This window comes from Ambystoma mexicanum, chromosome 3p, assembly GCF_040938575.1.
Source record: "Ambystoma mexicanum isolate Mex_15411 chromosome 3p, UKY_AmexF1_1, whole genome shotgun sequence".
Lineage (NCBI taxonomy): Eukaryota > Metazoa > Chordata > Amphibia > Caudata > Ambystomatidae > Ambystoma > Ambystoma mexicanum.
In genome coordinates this window covers 188330433-188352933 of record NC_090925.1, presented here as the reverse complement: position 1 = coordinate 188352933, position 22501 = coordinate 188330433, and the positions used below count along the sequence as shown (strand labels likewise).

Sequence of the window (22501 nt, the reverse complement as noted above, 5' to 3'; positions counted from 1 at the left end):
TGTGGTTGTTTCTGCGCAATTGCAGCCTAATGATGTGGGGCAATGCCGCAGAGTGGGTCAATACATCCCACAGGATGCGGGGAAGGTTGCTGATCTACCCGATCAGAGGACTCAGTCGAAATTTTCGCCGCCCCTGTTGGCGCTTTCACCTTTTTCGCCGGAACAGTCGAAATCGGTGGTGGGGTTGTGTGCTTAGTGTTTCGTGGTTTCTGTACGCCCTTGTCACCAAGTGTTGTCCCTGAAGCGAGACTTGTGTCAGACCTTGAGGAGTCGGGGACGGGCGCGGCGGATCTAGACGTATCCGCCTGAAGGTCTATGACATCAGACACGGATGTCTGGTCATCATCAGTGCCCCCGTCACTTTCGGCAAGTGTGGCAGTGGGGGAAGAGGGTTATGATATGATATGGCATTTATAACGCACCTATACACAAGTGTTTCACAAGGGTTCAGCCTGCGACATACCGTACGCGGGCCACCACTTTACACAGCGCTCCTTAAGGGTCTTAGGCCGAAGGAGCTTACAAGCCGCACACCGCTTCTCGTCGTGCTCTAGGGGGAGACCAGAATTACACGTTATGTGCTCGTCTTTCAACGGGTACCTGACCCTACACTTCGGGCAGAATCTAAATGGTGTCCTTTCCATAGCAAAAGGTATAAACAAAGATGACCAGACCTAGAGGGCAAAGAGGGGGAACGAGGAAAGATATAACGAAAGATACTGTGTATGCCATCCAGAGGGCCCGGCTACGTGGATAGCTCAGCCGCCGGATCTTAAGCGCCGAAATCCACCTCCTTAGAAACTTCCCGCAGTCTTCGCAGAAGTTGCTTGAATCGCCATCAAAGTTACTTATGGGGAAATAACCGACAAAGTCGGTATAAAGATAAACAATGTCTCTTATGAAGAGCTTCGCTATAGGGTGACCAGTTATCTGGGTGGAAAAAAACAATCTGAGGGACCTCGGCGCGTGAGGGATTTTTGGTACACTACATGTCACGATAGGAATAGTGTTACAGACACGCCTATGCCGACGTCCCCTTTCGGTCCCCGAAAGACAAGATGCAATACTCTGCAGTTACCACTGGATGTCGGACCATATGCACAGAATGTGATTCTAAGCAGATTAACAAGCATCAGAAATGCTACTATAGATCATACCTGCATAAAGTTGGGTGAACGTTAGCACTTGCCAGACTAAGCTGTGGATATTGGCAGGGACATGGTCCGAAGAGAGTTGTGAATATAGGCAGATGGACATAATTGCAAGCGTTAGCATTGCCACATTCCAAAGGGGGTAGGAGCGTTAACACGAATGAGCAACTGAATAAGATGAATGCCGAGCAGCCACAACACATGGAGGGAGTAAACCCAGGCTTACAGATGCTGCCCTCCTACTAGACTAGATTGGGAATGCTCTCTGGCTAGACCGCAAGGGACGCACAAAATGATTGCCCACACCTGCATACAAACAGGGGCTTCGTAGGCGGCCGATACCAAACTTGGGCAGGGTTATGCATATGAATGGATGCCATATGGGAAAGGGACTGAGTGCCGTACAGCCGCTGATCTGGACGTAGACACGGAAATGCCCACACCCCCCACTTAATTAGAAGTACGGAAATTTAGCGCATCTCTTCAAGACAGCAATGCCAATGAACGAAACCACTAACAATTTCACCCTCTGCATACACCTCTCAAACTCCAACTAAACACAACCACAAACCTACAACACAACAATCCGCACAAACATTACTACACTGCAACAACAAAACAAAGCATACATAGACCCGCACAACAGCACACAACATTTTGTGACAGTATAACACCCTAAGCCCAGCAAACAGAATTCCGGGCTGAGGCTGCCAAAAGCACAGCACTACTCTCTTGCACTTCTCCAGCTCATCCCACTAACTGCCCCCCACCCCCTTTTTTTCAGAGCCTCCAGAGCACCAGGGAGGCACTCCAGTGGTGATAGTGTGTGGTACAAATATCCTTTAACATTAACAAGAGAACCCAGCAGAATAGCACACACTGGTCCACTGGTCAACAAAAATGATTGAAAAAACACTCAAACCCCTTCACTAGGGTACATGAAACGGGCAAAAAAATGGATTACAATCAATGTACAACTACTCACTGAGCATCAACCTGCCCCTAAAGCTTCTTCCCTAGTGGTTTCCCTAGCAGATCCTTCGAGACTGCTGTCCAGAAGGCAAGTGCAAACGGCTGCAGGGAGCAAGGCAGAGACACACCTGACTATTCCAACCAATTGCAAGAGGGGAGGGTGGGACTGGGAGTAAGCCAGACACAAGCAAAGGACTACACCCCAGGGACTGCACACTCTAGATGCAGGCCAGCAAAGAAACACAGGGTCAGAAGCCACAGAAACACGAGAGAACCCACCAGAATAGCATACACTGGTCAACAAAAGTGATTGAAAAAACACTCAAACCCCTTCACTAGAGTACATGAAATAGCCCCTAAAGCGGCTTCCCTAGTTGTTTCCCTAGGAGGTCCTTAGAGATGGAGGGAGTGCTTGGGCAGAAGCTAATGTGCAGTGATTCAGCAGTTTAAATAGCAGAATATATGATTTTCACAGTGCTGTTTTGCAAGTGAAATTGGCATACAGTCAGAAAAGATGAGAATAAAAATGCAGCATCTAGTCTATGTTTTGGACAGAGAGTGCTAGAAGTCTGAAGCATGTGCGTCATACTCAGAAACTGCTATTTTCTCATTTTAAAGTTACGATAACATGTCTTGTGATTCAGAAGATGTGGTAAAACAACCAGTCATGCTCATTAACATAAATTAGGTCATGGTGACAGAAAATGATCATGTATTTCAAGAAGTGTTAATGGCCAATGGAAATCAAGTGATGTTTGACCTTTACGTAAATTGGCCTACCAAAGCCTATCAAAAAATAATGTTTATAATAGCATGAAATGATTGCGTAATCTCTTGCCATTGTATAAAAACATGAGTTAGATTTTTTTTTTTGGTAAAAGACAGGTGATGAAACAAAATGCTCCCAGCCGGCTGTCTTTGTCCCCTTCTCTTGCATAATTTATGTTTTCAAGGGTGGCTGGCTGTGTGAGGGTATGTCAGAGGAAAGACACCCCGTTAACAGCAATGTCCAGCAGCTTTGCTTGAATATTTGGGGAAAACCTGGAGCCCCTCAAATGAGCATGTCATGAACTACAGCACACGCCCCTTTTGGACTTCCTGGTCCTTGTCTCAACGGGGCTTACACTCCCTTGTACTTCCAACATGGCCGTCCACTGTGAAACACCTTCCTCGCTCTACACCTTGGATGTAGCGTGTTCTATTTATAGACCGCGCGTCTCAATGCTATTGCGAAGTAGCGACCAGACGTGTGCTCCGTAGCTCTCGGTATTGTTTCCCTTGCTTCTTCCAGCCTACCCCATTCCTAGTCCTTTTCCTTCCTTTCTTGATTCCTGGACTTGTGTGTGCTAGTAGCGCACTCTGTTAATTTCCCGGATTCCTGGATCTCTCGAAAGAGACTCGTGCAGCCTTATTCAAGACTCGATCAAACCGCAAGAAGGCATCGATCAAGAAATCCAGCAAAGATCGAACTCAGGTGAGAAGGGGGGGGGACTCCTTGACAAAGCAGGACTGTCGAAATGCCCACAGCACGACCAATGCAGTCTGCCACTTCCAACCCTGCTTGGAGCGTTCGGCAGGCCATTTCTTTGCCATCAACCACTACATCTAAGAAGCCAGGTTTGACTCCACCCCGGCCCCTTTGGGAGGTGACCAGCTGCTACCGAAATTGTGCTCCAGAGGATATGGGAGAATTTGGAGAAACCGCAGAGGCAATTACAGCCTTATGGGTCATCCCAGAGGCAAACACTTTTTTGCCAAAGCATTGACTTTCTTTGACTCCCTGTCGATGGGGAGGCTTGATGTCGGCGTCAAGGGCTGGACGCAACCGTCTTGCCTCCACCACTAACCACTCTGGGCTTGGGTGGGATGTCAAAAATAGAAGGTAGCCTCCTGTCGGCTTATACTTCTTTATAAGTTCCATGCCGATGGTCTTGCGCACAAAGGGGTTTCCTCTTAGGGCGCAGAAGGGGGACTCCTCTTGGGGATCTCGCTTGAGGACGTTCGACCCACCCTTGGCTACCTTTGTGCCGGGCAGACCGGGCGTGGCTGGAGCCATATTGACCTGCAGTGTTGAGGCCGAAGATACCAATCTTAAAAATGGGCTGATAACTGAATCAACCTCTCCTGCAGGAGCCTCGTTATTCTTCATAGCAAAGAAGGACTCAGATGAATTAAGACCCTGCATCGATTATCGGGGTCTTAATAAAATCACCATTCCCGATCGTTATCCGATGCCACTAATCCCCGAAATCCTGGAGGCAGTTAAGGGGGCAACAATCTACACGAAACTGGATCTCAGAGGAGCTTATCAGCTCATCAGGATTAAGGAGGGGGATGAGTGGAAAACTGCATTTCGTACCCCCTTTGGGCATTTCGAATATCGGGTAATGCCCTTCGGTCTCTCGAATGCTCCTGCAGTTTTTCAGAGATTTATTGACCATATTTTTTCAGATCTCCTTCTCCATACAATAGTGGTATACCTTGATGATATCCTAGTGTATTCTAAAGATCCTGAAGAACATCACCAACATGTATGTCAGGTATTACACACATTACGGAGCAACCACCTGTACTGCAAGCCAGAGAAATGCAAATTCCATCAGACTACTGTTACTTACTTGGGGTTCGTCCTTCCCCTACCGGGATTACCATGGATCCACGTAAAGTCACTGCGATTCTGAAATGGTCTCCTCCTCGTACCATCAAAGAACTCCAAAGCTTTCTGGGGTTTTCGAACTTTTACAGGAAGTTTATAGCAGGGTTTTCCTCCATTGTTCTGCCACTAACAAGATTACTAAGGAAGGGAAAGACCTTTGAATGGACAGCTGAAGCCCAATCAGCCTTTGAATCTTTGAAAGCCCTTTTTACTTCGGCTCCACTCTTGCGGACCCCAGACCAGAGTCTGCCCTTTATAGTAGAGACGGATGCCTCTCACTTTGCTTTGGGAGCTGTGCTGAAACAAGCTCTTGCACAGGGACCAGAGCACCCGGTGGCTTATCAACTACACGGTCCTATAAAAAGAACTATTGGCCAAAAAACGAGCGTTTCAAGAGTGGAAGCATCTCCTTTTGGGTTCCCAACACCCCATCGAGGTCCGCACAGGTCATCAAAACCTCAAGAGTCTTCAATACGCCGAAACACGCAACAGCTGGCAAACTAGATGGGCACATTTTTTCTCTCCCTACAACATCACTTTCACCATTATTCCAGGTAAAACTAATCTACAAGCTGACGCTTTATCACGAAGAGATCCGACTTGCAAGCCTGGTTTTCAGACAGAAAGACTATTTCCTCATGCTACTTTTATAGCAGTGGTTCAGGACTTCCTTCACTCAATTGCAGCCCAAACTTGTGTTTTAAAGGACTCTATCAGACTTCAAGCGGATAAATGGGGTCTATCTTTCGAAGATGGATGCTTTTACCAAGATCATCGAGTATACATCCCTACTCTCCGGCTCCGCACAGAAGTTATGCATATGTGTCATGATTCCGTCACGGCCGGACATCGAGGGATAGCTAGCACTCAGGAGCTCATATTGAGACACTTCTGGTGGGAAACCCTAAAGAAGGACGTAACTGAATACGTCTCATTATGTGTGGTATGCCTCCAAACAAAGACTCCTTGCAGCAAACCATTGGGGAAGTTAGCTCTAGTTCAACCCGTCCTTGGCAACTGATTTCCACAGATTTCATTGTCGACTTACCAGAGTCTAAAAAACATACCACCATCATGGTAACTGTTGATTATTTCACCAAATTGGCCCATTTCCTGGCACTGCCCTCGATACCGACAGCTCCACAGATGGCAAGACATTTTATAAATTCCATTTTCTCCCAGCACGGCCTTCCGGACAGCATAGTGTCGGATCGGGGTTCTCAATACATTAACCGATATTGGAAACAGGTCTGCTCCGCTTTAGGCATTAAAAGGGCCTTAAGTTCGGGATATCATCCTCAGACGAACGGGCAGACCGAACGCTTAAATCAAACTTTGGAAACATATCTGCGTTGCTTTGTGTCTGCTGCACAGGATAACTGGAAGGAGCTGTTACCCTTGGCAGAGTTTGCCTATAACAATGCTCCTCATGCATCTATTAAGACTAGTCCATTTCATTGTACTTATGGGTATGATCCCTCCTGTTGTCCTTCTTCACTTCTCAAGTCTTCAGCATTTCCAGATGCCGACGCCCTTATGGGCAACATTCAACAGGGACATCTTTTGGCCAGGACTGCATTACTGGAAGCTCAAGAACATTCTAAATGCTTTGCAGATCAGCATCGCTCACCTACACCCGAGATTGCTCTGGGGGATTTAGTGTGGCTCTCTGCAAGATTTCTTCCCAGACACTTGGTTACATCTAAAGTGTCTCCAAGATTTTTTGGGCCTTTCACGGTATTGGGAACAAAGGGTCCTTTGGCCTTTGAGTTACAGCTTCCACCGTCATGGTCCAGAATCCACCCAGTATTCCATGTATCCCAACTCAAACTTCATGTACCAGATCGGTTTGGTCGTTCTAAACCCTGTCCTCCGCCAGTGTCTACGAATGATGGTCCCGAATTCGAAGTCTCTGGTATTTGTGATTGTCGATATCATCACGGACGGCTTCAGTACTGATCCATTGGAAGGGATACACGGTGGCCGATCGTTCGTGGGAACCGGCCTCCGCCGTCCACGCCCCTTCTCTTGTTCGCCGTTTTCACAGGTTTCACCCGACCAAGCCGGGTGGTGTTGCCCTCGGGGGGGGGGGCATACTGTCATGGCTCGTTGGTGCCGCCGCTCTCTGTGACAACGCTGGAGGTTGCAAGCATTATCTATTTTTCCTTCTTCCAACATGGCTCCTCTTACTCGGGGTAGCAGTGCAGCGTTTCCGCGTTTGGAAGTCAGACGTCCTCTGACGTCATCACGTTGTTCCGGGGATTCCGGATATGGCCCAGCGGATCCAAAGCTCAGCGCGTCGCTTCTCTCCCAGACGCTACGTGAGTTCGCAGCTAGGGTGCATGATACCTACATCCTTGCTTCTACTTGCCATTTCCTTCTATTCCTTCCCACAGCCTTGTGCCTTTATCCTGTCATTTACTCCTGTCATCTAAGACTCTTCAAGAACCTTTGTTAGGCTCTTCCTTCCGACACACAGGGTACTTCTCCACCCCTTTTTCTTCAGATTTAACTACGTGTCTGTCCCTCGGCTCATATCCTGTTTATTTGAAGTCCAGACGTTTACGGGATCCCGCGACTAGAACCTGGGAGTTCCTTCCCGTATTGATGAACGGCATACAAGGGACGAATTGATCCATCCAGCTACACATCCGTTCCAGCAGGGTTTTATTCCCCAGGAGGGTTTCCCTGGGATCCCTCGCACCACCCCTTCTTTTCCTTTTAAGGGGAGGGGAGGTGTCAGGGTCCTCAGGGGACTCCCCAAGTGCCTCGTTGATTGCTGCACAAAACAGGTTAGTCTTGAATTTATTACAGTGGGCCTCTCTAATCCAATTAATTTTTATGTTGATGTTAAAGGTATTTGTACCGCGCACCGTCACCACCGGAGTGGTCCACAGGCGCTTTGACGAATCTGAAAAGGAGTGTGTGAAGAAAGGGAGGAGTGGGGGGTTAGTAGGTGTAGTGGGTACAGGAAAGTGAGAGTTGTGATGTCATGTTGGCAGCTTCAGTTCGGTTTACATCGTTTGCTGAGCTTAAGTGCGGTATTCCGTTGGTGCGAATTCCCATGTGCTGTTGTGCCGGGTTATGTGTTGTTAGACTTTTGTTGCAGTGAATGTGGTGAAGTACGCACGGATTGCTGAGCCGAGAGGTGGGTGTGCGAGTTTCTGTATGAGAAGGTTATGCGGAAAGTTGGGAATTGGGTTAGTAGGTTTTTCTTACCTCTTTGTCTTTGCGTTTCTGTACTCAACATCTATGATTATCCTGTCTGTTGGGGAGTGGCAGTTTTCCTCTGTGCTACTCTAGTGGTATGTATACCTGGCTTATGCTGGCGTATTCACCACCCTGTGGTTCGGGATGTTTAGGTTAGAGGATTCTGGTCCCTTCCTGCCCATCCCATGTGCGGATCGTAAATACCTAGGTTTCCTCTGTGGATTAGCGGTATGTGGACATGGGTGATCGTGGCGTCCCCCCACCTTCTGTTTAGGGAAGATTAAGTTGGGGGTCATGGTTTCCTCCCTGGGATTCTTGTTTCCCATTGGGTCTATACTTCCTAGTCGTTTCCTCCTGTTCCTGGGTCAAAGAGCCAAGTTTTGAGTTGTTTTCTGAATTCCAGAAGATCCTTTATGTTGCGTATGTTTTTTGGTAGGTGATTCCAGGATACTGCTTCAGGTGAGAGAAGGATGATCCTCTGAATTTTCTTTTATTGTATGCTTTTGGTTCTAAGCGAATGTTGTTGCTTGATCGGAGTGGTCTTGTTGGATGGTAGATGGTTATTTACTCCATTAGGAACTCTGCTCCTTGGCTGTGGATTACTCTGTGTGTTATGCACATCGTTTTGAACTTTATTCACTGTTTTATTGGTAGCCAGTGTAGCAGTTTCAGCGCTTGGGTAATGTATTGTGTTCTCTTCGATGTAGTTTGAGCAGGAGTCTGGCCGCAGCGTTTTGGATGCGCTGGAGTTTTCTTTAAAAGCCGCTCCGGCATTCCTATGTATAGGCTGTTGGCAGTCTACTCTGGACATGAGTGCAATGATGGTGAGTGTTTTGTGGGTGAAAGGGAGGAATGGTAGGATTTGTTTTAATGCGTCTAGAAGGAGGAAACATTTCTTGATTAGAGCGTTTTAGCTGTGATTATAGCGATTACAGCGCAGATCCAGTGTGTTTTGCCCATTGCAAAGTTCTAGGTTTCTCTGGTAAGAGTGTAATTTTTATTCATATCCCAGTATTTAATTCGGAGGACTGTGAGGTACGAAGCAGTAAACTACTTTGATTTCTCTCAGATATGGCCCCTTAGGGCCTCATTACACGGATGGCGGTAAGGATTTACCGGTACCGGTAAAATACCGGTAAATCCTTAGCCCCTTACTACGAGGTCCCTTTGCGGGCTGGGGGATTTAACGCCTGCTTTTTGCAGGCGTTAAAAACCAACCCGCAAAGGGACCCAGGGGGCTAATTACGGTACCGTAATTTGTGGTACCGTAATTACCGCCTTCCCCATTCCCACTGAGCCCTATGGGGCAAAAATGGGAAGGGCAATGGTGGAAGGGGGAATTACCGCCCCGCCAACCTTGGAATGGGGTGGTAATTCCCCTTTCCGCCAAGGCGGTGCCGGTATTTTACCGCCATGAAAAATGGCGCTAATAGCGCCTTGGTTCTCCGCCATCCGTGTAATGAGGCCCTTAGTCTTTCCATCTCTTATAATAATGTGCCATTGATATAGCGTTTTTTAAATCAAAAGTGCTTTACACAGCACACATTTACATACATTATTACCCAATTAAATTGCTGCTCACTTTATCAACCTCGGAATGATAAAAGGCTGAGTCAACCTTCCCATGATTTGAATATGCGACCTGCATATCAAACAGATCACAGCAATCAGTGCTCAACCTGCTGAGCTATCTTACCAGCATGATCTTGATCGATGTGGTTGAACTAGGAGAAACACTTTCCCCAGGAGGAGCAAAAGCTTTGCGAGAGGGATCTTGTTAACCATGGGGCTGGCCAAATTCAATCCCATAAAGTAAGGGATAGTAGTGTTGGTTCTCATTCAATCTGTTGCTTTTCTCTCAGTTTACCTTGCTGAGCTTCTCCTGCGACTCCTGAAGCTCGATCCGGAGGCCTCTAAGATCTGCCTCCATCTTCTCCCTGGACTCATCAGCATGCTGCAGTGAGAACTCCAGCCGTGTCTTCGCCTCTGCCAATGAAGCCCTCCCCTCTTCTGACTGGCTCAGATCATTTCGGAGAGAGGCACAGGCTTGGTCAGACTCTTTCAGCTGAACACGGAGGGTCTCCTGTGCATGCTCCATCTGAGTGTAATCAAAACAGAAGTCAGACCAAGAGGTGGCAACATAAGAGCATGGAGAGAGATATGAAAACACAGAACAAAAGATGAGAGGTAGCAGAGATATAAATATAGAAATTTAGACAAGTGAAAGTTCAGTTCTGGTCAAGGGATACTCATCAAGCCACAAAATGATGGGACACACAACATGACCATATGTCTTTACGGTCTAGCTACAGAAACTGCTAGCTTCACCAATCTTTATGCCAACATGCCGAATAAGATATCTTTCAGAAGAAAAGTGACATCACAAAAACAGTATACCAACCCGTTACAATGATCTGTACATGCATGTCTATTAGGATTGATTCTCTCAACAATGGATTCAGGAGGTTATGAGGAACTTTCAACAATCTTTCCCCAAATCACTTATGGGTAGCAGTGGCAGATCAGTCAAGAGCAACTCTAGGCAGAGGAGTATGGCAATTCAAGATATATTGTCACACATATAACATTCAATCAGGAACTACCCACAGAAAGATATTTAGGACAATAATATAGCTCCTGTGAAGCAAAGTCAAATGTGAAAATTACAGGAAAGTAAACATGTCTCAAGAGTCCGGGCAATGACCAAACCAAAACTAGATAGGGATAATCGAGAGGCACCTTCTGTAGCCGCACAACCAGGACTTACTGATTCCCATATGAATCAATGGGAGATGGACCAGCTTCTGATTGCCTAAGTGGGACTGCTCATGAAGCAGCATTACCCACAAAGCTAAGAATTGGCCTTAATCCCATAGATCTGCCTTCATGATTGGTTATCTTTGTCTGCACCCAACCACTGACTCTCTAAACATGAAATTTGACACTGTCGATCGCTCCTCTCCCCTTCTCACTCTCCCAGACATTGGTTTTCGCAAATCTGCTCTTGCCTGGATCGCCTCTTAAGTGGAAGGTTGAGTCTTTAAAATAATTGGAACTCGCAAACCTGACGCCACCCCTCACTGTGTCAGTGTCCCCCAAGGATCAGTACTTTTAATGTCTATCTTCACCCTCTAAACCTCTGCTTAAGGAAGACTTCTCATCCTTTGGCTTTTACAATCACCTTTTTGCTGATATGAGTTCAATATTTTTCTCCTTTTCCTCCTTCACCTGAGCCATCTTGGAACAGATTACGAATTGTATCACTACAATTCATCACTGCGTGGGTCTCTGCTGCCTCATGCTGAACTTTCAAAAAGTGAAGTTGTCTTTCTCCCAGCTACAATAATATCCCTACACTCTAATGTCATCTCCTTCCGGCCGACCTTCTTGCTCCCTCGCCTAAGGCTGGCAATCATGGGGTCCTCTTAGATAGTGACCTACAACTGAAACAATTCATCACTACCACTGCCTGATGCTCATATTAATCTCAACAACATTCTGAAAATGTTGCATTTCCTTACTAACCGATCTCTAAATCCTCTATACACTTGTGCTCATTAAATTGGACTACAGCTGAAGCCTAAAAAATGTCCTTCCTCTCTACTCCTTCCTTCCTCCAGACAAAGTCCTCAACTTTGATGCCCACACTCTCCACCACCTACCCAGATCTTTCCCATCTTCTACTTACCAACAACATGCTGGTTGGCTATCCATGAACAACAGCTCTCTTTTCAAGTTCCTTCTCCAAGTCTACAAAGCTATCAATAGTTTTGCTCCTCAGTACCCATCCTTATCTCAGTTTACTCACCATCTCGTTCCTTCTGATCCTCAATTGCACTCAATCTCAATGTCCTACACCCTTCCTGTGCCTCTTCTCCCTACTCGCCTCGCTGTACTGGAACCCATTGCCCACAATAAGCCAAGCCAGCCCAACTGTGAAGCTTGGCTTAAACTTCACTTTCTTGCTAAATATTGAGCGCCCCCTGCCTTCTCCCCCATACCTAACCCCACCACTGCCTCCAATGACACAATGTAATGTTGTATATTTAATTTGTACTCTTTAGTTTGAAACTCTTGTCACCTTCAGTTAATGTTGCCTTTCTAAGTCACCTTGTTTCTGTTTGTTTTGTCCCTGTTATATGTCCTAATTTATTACATTATCATATACTGTTCTCATCTTTATGCATTTGCAATCACCCTTAGTGGTAATGCTTCCACCATCTGTAAATGTGTTATGGTAGTCATTTCTGATCATAATTGACATCCATGTTCTTTAAATAAATACAAGTCCAAATTCATCCTCACAAGGTTGATAGTCAACACAGGTAGATCTGGTCTGCGGATGGTTAGCGACAGTTCTAGTGGCAATGATTATGGTTTGCAAGAAAGCTGGTCAATTTAAGAGCCAATGTAGAAGGTGCTGAACCAGAGAGGATGATCCGCCTTAGCTGGAGAATGGTGCAGGTATCTGGTTTGCAAATGGTGCCGACGACTGAGTATATGTCCATTGGTCATGGTTTAGGTAGGAGCAAGACTCCCAAGAATACCAACAATTCTTTTACTGGTCTTTAGTAGAAGCCGTGCTTGTACTTCTATAACAGCAGACCACGGGCTTGGTCCATTACCAGTGATCCTGCCTCTTCGTCTAGTCTGCAAAGGGATGAGAAGCAGGGCTTCTTTTGGGCACAGTGGACCCTAGTCCTGTAACTAGACTGTACTCAAACGGTCTTGGTAAAGAGGAACCATTGGTCAGTAGAAATGTCTGGTATCCTCAGACACTGGAAAAGATTTATATAAATTTTGCTGGGATGTAGACCAGCAGAGATTATTAATTGCCTTCTTGCCCTATCTCAGTCTACATCTCTGAATTCTACAATCTATGCTAGGCAAGTTAAGGATACAGACCCAAGGTTATGTAAGTGTTAGGGAGGATTTTCATAGGCTCGATTTCTATGGCTCAGATATCTCACCTCCATGGTTTATAGGGCGTTTCCTTTGAGTCCCAGACCCTCCAAGTGGTAGACTGGGCAGATCAGTCAAGAGTCAAGGCACCCCCCTTCAGAGGATATGAGCTGGTTCAAAGGTGCAGTAAAATAAATTCTTTATAATAAAACGCAGATATGTAGCATGATAAAAAACATTTTAGAATAAGGTAAAAAAAACAAAATGGTATAACAGGACCCTAAAACATTCAGAGAAGATAAAAGTTTAACTGGCGGGGGCGTGGCCTGGAGCCGACTCGTCTGGTATGGCTGCCTGAGCGCTCCCGTCTGGCCCAATGCGCCTCTTCACAAAACTCCCAGTTCCAGCCTCCGTTTTTTCCTGGAATTGAATCCTCCGGTGGAGGAACCCCCCAGGCACCCACCGATCGAGTGGGTCCCTGATAAGCACCGAAACAGCCGAGGATGACCTTCCTACAGTCCCGGGACCCACTCGGCGGTAAAATGGCCGCCACAACAGCGAGAGCCAGAGCCTACCCAGGAGGGGGCGGAACAAACATTGAAGCCTTGCCGATCAGCTCCTGTCTATGGTGAGCCGCTGCCCGCTTGCTCGTCGCCTGCCGTGGTGCCACCGTGCCAGTGGAACTCGACTGGATCAACCCCCTGCACCTACCTGCTCCCGCTCACCCTTTGGCTTGGACGAAAAGTTTGGACAGCTCCTTCCCCAGGGGCCCGATAACAACCTGCGCCGGCCGGCCTCCACACATCCAGCTGCTCCCCTCGCCGCCGGAGCTGTCCCACTGCGGCGCCTCCCGCCTGGACCTGATCCACAGCTCCAGCTCCCCCGAGCCTGGCGCCTACTCGGAGCCCATCGCAGGACCACAGCAACGGAGCCCCCGTGCCCAGAACCGGCCTCCATACTTCCAGCTTTTCCCCTCAATTCCGGAGCTTGAACGCACGCCAAGGGGGGCTTGATCTCCTGGTCCTCCCCGCCAATCCCACCGAGGACCGGACCCGACTCCCCTAACTCGCCGCGGTGCCTCCGGCCGGGCCTAGACCCGCTCCCCTGCGGCTCCGGCACCTCCAAGTCCCTGAAATCCCCCGCCAAGACCCGCGCAGCACAACGCCGCAGCAACGGGGCCCACCCCCCCTATCTAACCTCCAGATCTACGGCAACCGCACAGCTTCCCTGCGCCAGGAGGTGAGGAGTCGGGGGGAGTGTGGGAAAATAATCCGATTGCACCGGAGGGAGGCAGAGGGAAGTGCCCGGATCCGCTGGCTCTCCATTTGCCGCGCCCCTGCATCACCGGGACTCCCCCGATCCCACCTCCTCAAACTTGGAGCCCGACCTCGTAATCGCCAGAAAAACACTGAGCCTCAGCTCTGAGCCCCCGTGCCCGGAACCAAACTCCATACATCCAGCTTTCCCCTCGACTCCGGAGCTCGAGCGTACGCCAGGGGGGAGTAATCTCCTGATCCTCCCCGTCAATTTCATCGAGGCCCCGACTCTCCTAACTCGCCGCGGCGCCTCCTGCCGGGCCTAGACCATACCCCTGCGGCTCCAGCGCCTCCAAGGCCCTGAAATTCCCCGCCAGGACCCGCACATCGCAGCACCACAGCATCGGGGCCCTGCCCCCCCATCTAACCCCCGGAACACTCCGGGGACCACATCTACTGCAACCGCACAGCTTCCCTGCGCCAGGAGGTGAGGAGTCAGGGGGAGTCTGGGAAAATATTCCGAGTGCACCGGGGGGTGGCGGAAGGAGGTGCCCGGAGCCGCTGGCTCTCCATTTATCGCGCCCCTGCATCTCCGGAACTCCTCCGATCCCATCGCCTCAAACTTGGAGTTCCACCCCCGAAATCGCCAGGAAAACACTGAACCTCAGCACCTCACTATCTTAGAGGCAACATCACGCCCCGCAAGCCCCCGCGACAATGTCTAAAAGCGGGAAGGCGCCTAAACAAGCGGACATTATTACCCTCATGACGTCAGCCACCACCGAAAAAGCTAAGAAAGTTGATCCACCGGAAGACACCATGAAAAATAACACTCCACCAACCGCAGAAAGAGACCCCACCTCGCCTCAAGCTGCTACCAAAGCGGACCTACAGGACCTATTGGCAGCCCTAACCAGGGAAATCCAAAAAAGTTCCGAGGAAATCACTAAGAAAATAAATACACTGGACAAAAGAATGGGGGAAGTGGAACATCGGACCGCCGAAATCGAAGCCGAAGTCTGTGACCAAAGATTTGAAGATGAACATAACAAGGACCGGATAGCTGCCCTTGAAGCAAGATGTAACATCCTGGAGACAAAACAGGAGGATAGTGAAAATCGATCAAGGAGGAATAACATCAGAGTCCGAGGCATTCCAACCACTATTCCAGATCCAGACCTGAGAGCTTACATATCAGATCTCTTCCGATTCATTATCACCCTCCCAGATACTTCCCCCCTAGAACTGGACCGGGTGCACAGAACTACTCCAAGGAAAACTTCCACTCTTCCCCCGGATGTCTTGGCTAGAATTCACTTCTTCCAGGTAAAAGAGGACATCATGCGTGAAGCAAGGCAAATGAGACAGATCACCTTCAGAGGATCTACGATACACCTGTACCAAGACCTGGCGAACGCAACACTCCTGAAGCGGAAAACATTGCGACCCCTGACAACCTGGCTACAAGAGAAGAAAATCATATATCATTGGGGCTTTCCCACTTCAGTGAAATTCAAATGGGACGGAACGCAGAGACAAATACAATCACTAAGAGAGGCTGAGAAACTAATGGGCATAAGCGGAGACGACCCCGGCACAGCGTCAGAAGAACCAGCTAACCCCCCCCGAGACAACTCCCCAGGAGGGTCATGGTCAAAATCCAACAGACGGCGCAGACTCAGAGGCCCTCCGAAAAAAGATGGCGACAGGGGCTGAGTACACAGCGGCAGCCCCCCCAACTCAAAGCTATGACGGCCTTTTGAGCCGGGGTCTCCCAAAAACCAACTACAGCTTTGAGATCCTCTGATAGCATCACAAACAACTCAGGTGCTCACACACAGAGGTAGTTCCTTCGACGAGCTTGCACCCGGTTCACCTCGACGGCCCGGTTGGCCACAACGAGCGCATTGGTGCCACAAGTTCCCCAGTGGCAATAGGTAGAAGTTTCACCTACCAGTTCTACGGTGGGAAAGAAATAAAAGATAAGAGAAAAGTTAGGAAATTTACAAGAATGCTTCATGCAACACGGCTACACCCCGTCCTCAAAGCCATTCAAAGACCCCGCAACACAACATGCAACAACATACGAAATCAAGCCCACAACTCACTCCAATCAACAGGTCGCACGCAAATCCCTCAGAGCAGCCCAGGGATGATCCCCACGATGCTTCCTCGACGACCCGCTGCCAATCATGTCTAACATAAATGAATTAAGATTCCTCTCCTGGAATATTCAAGGGATGAACTCCCCAAGAAAACGCAGATCGGTGGAACACCGCCTGGAACAACTGGCCGGAGACGTGGTCCTATTACAGGAAACACACCTACTCGCAGAGGATGAGCGCCGCATAAAATTCAAGAGATACAAACAATCCTTCTTCGCCACTTCTGGCTCAAAGAAAAGGGGCGTTGCAATCCTGCTTAGCGACAAAATTCCCCTCCTCAACATCACAATAAAAAGAGACCCAGAAGGCCGTTACCTACTCCTCAAAGGCATCTTCGAAGAACTTCCCATCACGTTAGCATCAATCTACGCCCCCAACTCCGCCCAAAGCAAGTTCCTAAACGACATGTTACCAACAATCCTATCCTTCCGTGAAGGCCACCTATTCATCGGCGGTGATTTCAATACTATACCCAACCCAGAGCTAGACAAATCCCTTCCCGCCACAAACAACGATTACACCCAGGCCCTCGCCTTACTCAAACTGTTCAGAGAAACGGAGACAGTGGATGCATGGAGAATACAAAACGACACTATAAGAGACTATACACATTTCTCCAACGTCCACAAGGGATACTCAAGAATAGACCTAATTTTAATCCCTGGCATCCTTGTACCCTGCGTCGCCAACACAGATATCCACACACGCATGATCTCGGACCACTCCCCGATATCTGTAAACATAACCATCTCAGGCCAGAAAACTCCCCCACAAAGGTACTGGAAACTGAATGACTCACTCCTCCTTGACATGAGTATAAGGGCCGAAGTCGAGGACTCATTGATAAAATTCTTTGAAGAAAACACTACACAAACATCCCCCATCAGCATAATTTGGGATGCAATGAAGGCGGTAATCAGGGGCGTATTAATAGGGGCCGGAGCGGAACAGCGAAGAACCTCAAACTTAGCCTCCTCCAAATTAGAAAAGGAAGTAGCCCTCCATGAATCACAGCTAAAAAAACAATATTCAAGAAAAACCGAACGAGCCCTAAGGAAGGCAAAAACAGCCTTGGAAATGCACTGCGCTGATCGTACAGCCAAATCCCTAGCATACACAAAACAATTTTATTACGCCAAAGGAAACAAAGCTAACAGAATATTAGTACAGAAGCTAAGAGCGCTTCGGAATCGGAACAACATACTCAAACTACGTGGGGAAAATGGAAAACTACTCTTCTCCCAATCGGAGAAAATAAGAGAACTATTGAGATACCATACCTCCATAATGTCCAGCGTTCCGCTAGATCTAAAAGACGTTCCAGGATTCATGACCGCTCTACCCCCCCGCAACTCTGCCCTCCTGGAGCACTTGGAGGCCCCTATCGGAATGGAAGAAATTATCGAAGCCATAAAATCTCTCAAAACCTCCGCACCAGGCCCAGACGGCCTAACCGCAACCTTTTACAAAAAATTCTCCAGAATCCTAGCCCCACATCTTACCTCCTTATTCAATTCCTTCCTATCTACGAAAACCGTCACTAAATCCATGGCCGAATCAATTACGATCCTGCTGCAAAAACCCGGAAAAGACCCCGAATTGCCAGACTCCTACCGGCCCATCTCGCTACTTAACAATGACGGGAAGATCTTCGCCAAAGTATTAGCCAGAAGACTGGGCCCAACCCTCCCAATCCTAATCGACTGCGACCAAACAGGATTCATCCCTGGCAGAGGGACCCACGACAACATTCGGCGAGTCCTAGATCTAATTGAAGGGGCTCACAAATCCAAAACAAAAATGGCCGTAATCTCACTAGATGCCCACAAAGCCTTTGACCAAATGGACTGGGGATACATGCACGCAGTCCTCCAACGCCTTGGCTTCGGCCCTAACTTCATAACATGGGTCATGTCCAACTATCAAATCCCCACCACACAACTCCAAGTTAACGGCTCGAGATCTGACCACATCCATATCACCAGAGGCACCAGACAGGGCTGCCCGCTCTCGCCCCTAGTCTTCGCCCTATCCATGGAGCCCTTCGCTGCCAGAGTCAGACGAAGCGAAACCATAAAAGGCATTCAGGTGGGAAACCGTGAGTACAAAATTGCACTCTACGCTGATGACGTGATGCTTACGATGACGGACCTACCAACCTCCCTGGGAACCCTATGGAAAGAAATTAAGACATTCGGCACCATGTCAGGATTTAAAGTCAACCTAACAAAATCTTCAGCACTCCCCATCAATCTATCTCACCTAGACGAGACCGAGCTTGCCCCCCTCTCACCAATTCCCTGGGCCAAAGACACATTAGAATACCTCGGAGTGCAGATCACTGGAAACCCAGCACGCCTATACTCCAAAAACATCCCACAATTACTCAGAACACTGCACAATGATCTCAAAAGATGGAAACAACAAGAAATCTCATGGTTCGGTCGAATCTCAGCCGTGAAAATGAACCTAATACCCAGATGGTTATACCAATGCGCCTCCCTACCACTCCAAATCCCACCCCCGGCCATAAGAGCACTACAGAAGAAACTAATGGAATTTGTCTGGGGTGGGAAAAGGCCCAGAATCAATAAACGAATCATGACTAAAAGCAAACCCCTAGGTGGAATGGGAGTCCCTGACCTGGAAAGATACTCACTGGCGGCTCAATTATCCCATGCCTTCGCCTGGGTGCAAGAAGCAGACCCACCAGTATGGCGCCAAATCGAAGAATCCTGGTGCCCAGTCCCACTGCAGGATCTCCCTCATCTGCCAACACTTAAACCTCAACCCAACTCAGGACCACTGTCGGCCACGACCACGACAACCCTAAGCTGGAAAACCGCAGCGCGGAAATGGGGACTCCGCAGCTACCTGGGACCCATGTCTCCCATTTGGAACAACCCAGACTTCTCCCCTGGTAACCCACCTCGAGACTTCCACGCATGGATAGCAGGGGGCCTGGCAAAAACCAGCGACTTCATGGAAGAGGGATCCCCCATCACCTTCGAGAGGTGTAAAGCGAAATTCGGGGTGGGAGAACGAGAAAGATTCCGTTACTCGCAAATCAAGCACTGGCTATCCCACAGAGGAACTCGGGACAAATGCTCGAGAGAGCCCACAGCCCTGGAACTCACGCTAACATCCCCGACCAACAAAGGGAGAATCTCCACCATATACCGACTCCTCGACAGATCGGACCCAGAAAAGAAAGAAAGATATATGACGGAGTGGGAAAAGGATATTGGCCGGGAAATATCAGTAGAAAGTTGGGAGCAAATTTGGACCAGACTACATAAAAGCTCGCAATGCGTCACGAACAAAGAAGGAGGCTATAAGATGTGCTTCAGATACTACATCACCCCCACACAAATCAATAAAGCCAACCCGGAGTTTCCCGCTACATGCTGGCGAGGCTGCCAATCCCCCGGCTCCCTCTACCACTTAGTATGGTCATGCCCAAAGGCAGAAATATATTGGAAAGAGGTGCTGAAACACATAAAGGAAATAACCGGCCTCTCAATCCCATGGGACCCAGGCATCGTCCTCCTGGGCGAAACCGGCAACGGAGCATTCCCAATCACAGGCCATATTGCCCGCCTCTGCAATCACCTACTACTGGCCGCGAAGATCGCAATGGCTCGCTTATGGAAAGATAAAGGAGGCCCCTCAATTGCCCTATGGTGGGCCAAATGCTGGGAGATTGCGGTATCGGAGAAAATCACGGCAATACGCTCCGACTCATTAAATAGAACCCTAAACATATGGGACCCGTTCCTGGTCTATGCGACCAAATACCCAACCCTCACCAGGAGGCCACCACTCACCAGATGGCTCCAATGCAGCCCTCTCTACTGATCCCCGTCCAGTCCCTGAACAGTCCAGAAATCAGAGGAAGAAGCAACCAGATCTCACCCGCCCAACCTCCACATCCAGGACCCTCCCTCTCTCTCCTCCACCATATGACTCGAAACAGACTGCAAAAGCCCTAATTAACGCTCATTCTGACCTGTAATGCGTTGTTGCATATAATGTACTATCTTGTAAAAATCAATAAAATGTTGTTGAAAAAAAAAAAAAAAAAAAGTTTAACTGGACTTTTAGTGAGGCACACAGGCTTCAGGGAACAAAATCATTCCCAAGTCTCATTGTTAAGTCTAGAGGCCCAGGAGCCCATTTTATCAACAAGCCCACGTTACCCTATGGAGAGGAGCAGGTTATGTGCACACAGGGCCCTGCAAGCAGTTTGAAAACCAAAGAAGACATCCAGAAGGATGAGAGGACCCACCAGACTCAATCCAGACAAATGATCACTCGCCAGTCTACAGGATAGGAGATTGTAGAGGTGAGTAGTGACGTCACTAGCACAAAATGGTATTGTTTGGATATGAACTGACAAGCTCTGCATGGGAGCCCTACAGCCATGGAAGAACAGAACCCCACCAAGCCCCTAGGTGAGTAACGGGATCACAACATGAAAACCCTGACAAAGTAATGAGGACACAGTGGTTCCAGTGAAGAGCCTGCATAGCGGAGCCCTTGGTCAGCTGCCCAGGAGGTTGCAGTTGTCAGCCAGATATGCAATGACAGCAAACGTAGACCTTGTCCACAGAGGAACACAACAGTGTGCACAGCCAAGGCCAATAGGACTACCTGAAGATGTGCAGGTGAAGGAACAGCAACTAACTTGAAAATGGAGATTCAGCAGTAGTGATCCTAAGCAGGGGTCGCATTTCTTGGTTTGAAGAAAGCACAGCAGTACACATCACTGGGGGTGTCTACGCCAGAAGAATGTTATCAGGGTCCTGCTATACAGATGAATCATCAAACTAATGGGTCAGGAAAGACAACAGACATTGGGAGAAGGCAAAGCTCCATTTCAGAGGGCAAGCAGCACAGGCAAGTTGTGAGTGTTGCAGTCACATAAAATGCCTACTGAGGAACAGATCCAGACGTTTGCATTGTGTTAAGGGCACAGAACACCAGATATGGTTCCTGTAGGGTCAGGAGAGAGGAAGTTTCACCGTTGAGATTTGTAGATTCCAAAAGATGCTGGAGCAGAGCCCCCGCGGTCATCCACAGGTTCAAATCAAAGCACTTTCTGGTGCATAGTATCAGCCTTTAGTTAACACACACACACACACACACACACACACACACACACACACACACACACACACACCCCCCCCCCCCCCCATTTGTAGGCATACTGCAGGCAAACTCAAAGGATGTGGATTCCAGAGGAATCCCACATATACAACTCATGCAATCAATCCCACGCAACTCTTTAAAGGCTCCTGCACAGAGCTCATGTGGAAGAAATGATGCTATGTGGTCATTTCTTGTCTTTAGCCAATCACAGATAGGGACTACAAAGTACAGTTACCCGCATACTTGATACCCCAACACTTGACACCAATGACACCAATTTTTGGGAGCATCCAAAAGAAAGGTCTTCATGCGAGGCAAAATGGCTAAAATCGTGCAGTGGCTCTATTAAAATATATTGCAACAATCCAGAACCTGTCTGGGACAGTATACTGGGCCAAGGGAGTTTGGGGCATCTTAGCAGGTGCCCCCAGACCTTTGGGGGTCATAAGAGTCTCCAAAGGCGACAAACGTGAGTTGCATCCCCGGTGAAGCCTGAATGCAACTCATAAGAGGACTTTCTTCCTTACAGGAAGAAACATTTGACCAGAGTGAACACACAGAATATTTTCACAAGCGTGCATTCTTGAAAAACCCTTCACTATTTTGCCTCTACTAGCCATACTGTATTTGTTGATCGCTGCTACTTGCCTTTTGAAATATTTTTGGGTCGCTATCTATTTATTGTTGGTTTCCAGCCACTAACCCCACCTGTTCCTGTCCCCACCCTTCTTACCCACCAACCACAACCCTAATCATGTTCAGTCTTTCTCCCTCCTACTCCTGGCCACTTTACCCCTACCCTTCAACAGAAGAATTCAGTCACTTCCCATTATGCCACCCCATCACTAGCCTACTCTATCACTTATCTTCTCTCCCTCCACCAAAAGAAACTAGAACCAAACTATTAATTCTTAACTAATCTACCTTTCTCACCACCCTCTAGGAATTACAATTCACTAAACTCACTCCAACCGCTCTCCGAACTTACTCTAGGCCTCTACAACACTCAATCACTCTAACAAGACAAACTTCCTCACT

General features: G+C 48.3%; 1 protein-coding gene across 1 annotated transcript in view; it reads right to left on the bottom strand.

Moving 5' to 3' along the window:
• LOC138580226 (centrosome-associated protein CEP250-like) overlaps window positions 1-22501 on the bottom strand; it is a 1782457-nt gene that overhangs the window by 1038011 nt on the left and 721945 nt on the right. Inside the window, exon 16 of the mRNA XM_069650593.1 lies at window positions 9857-10087. Coding sequence (XP_069506694.1) covers window positions 9857-10087 — 231 coding nt within the window. The remainder of the gene's footprint in view (window positions 1-9856; window positions 10088-22501) is intronic.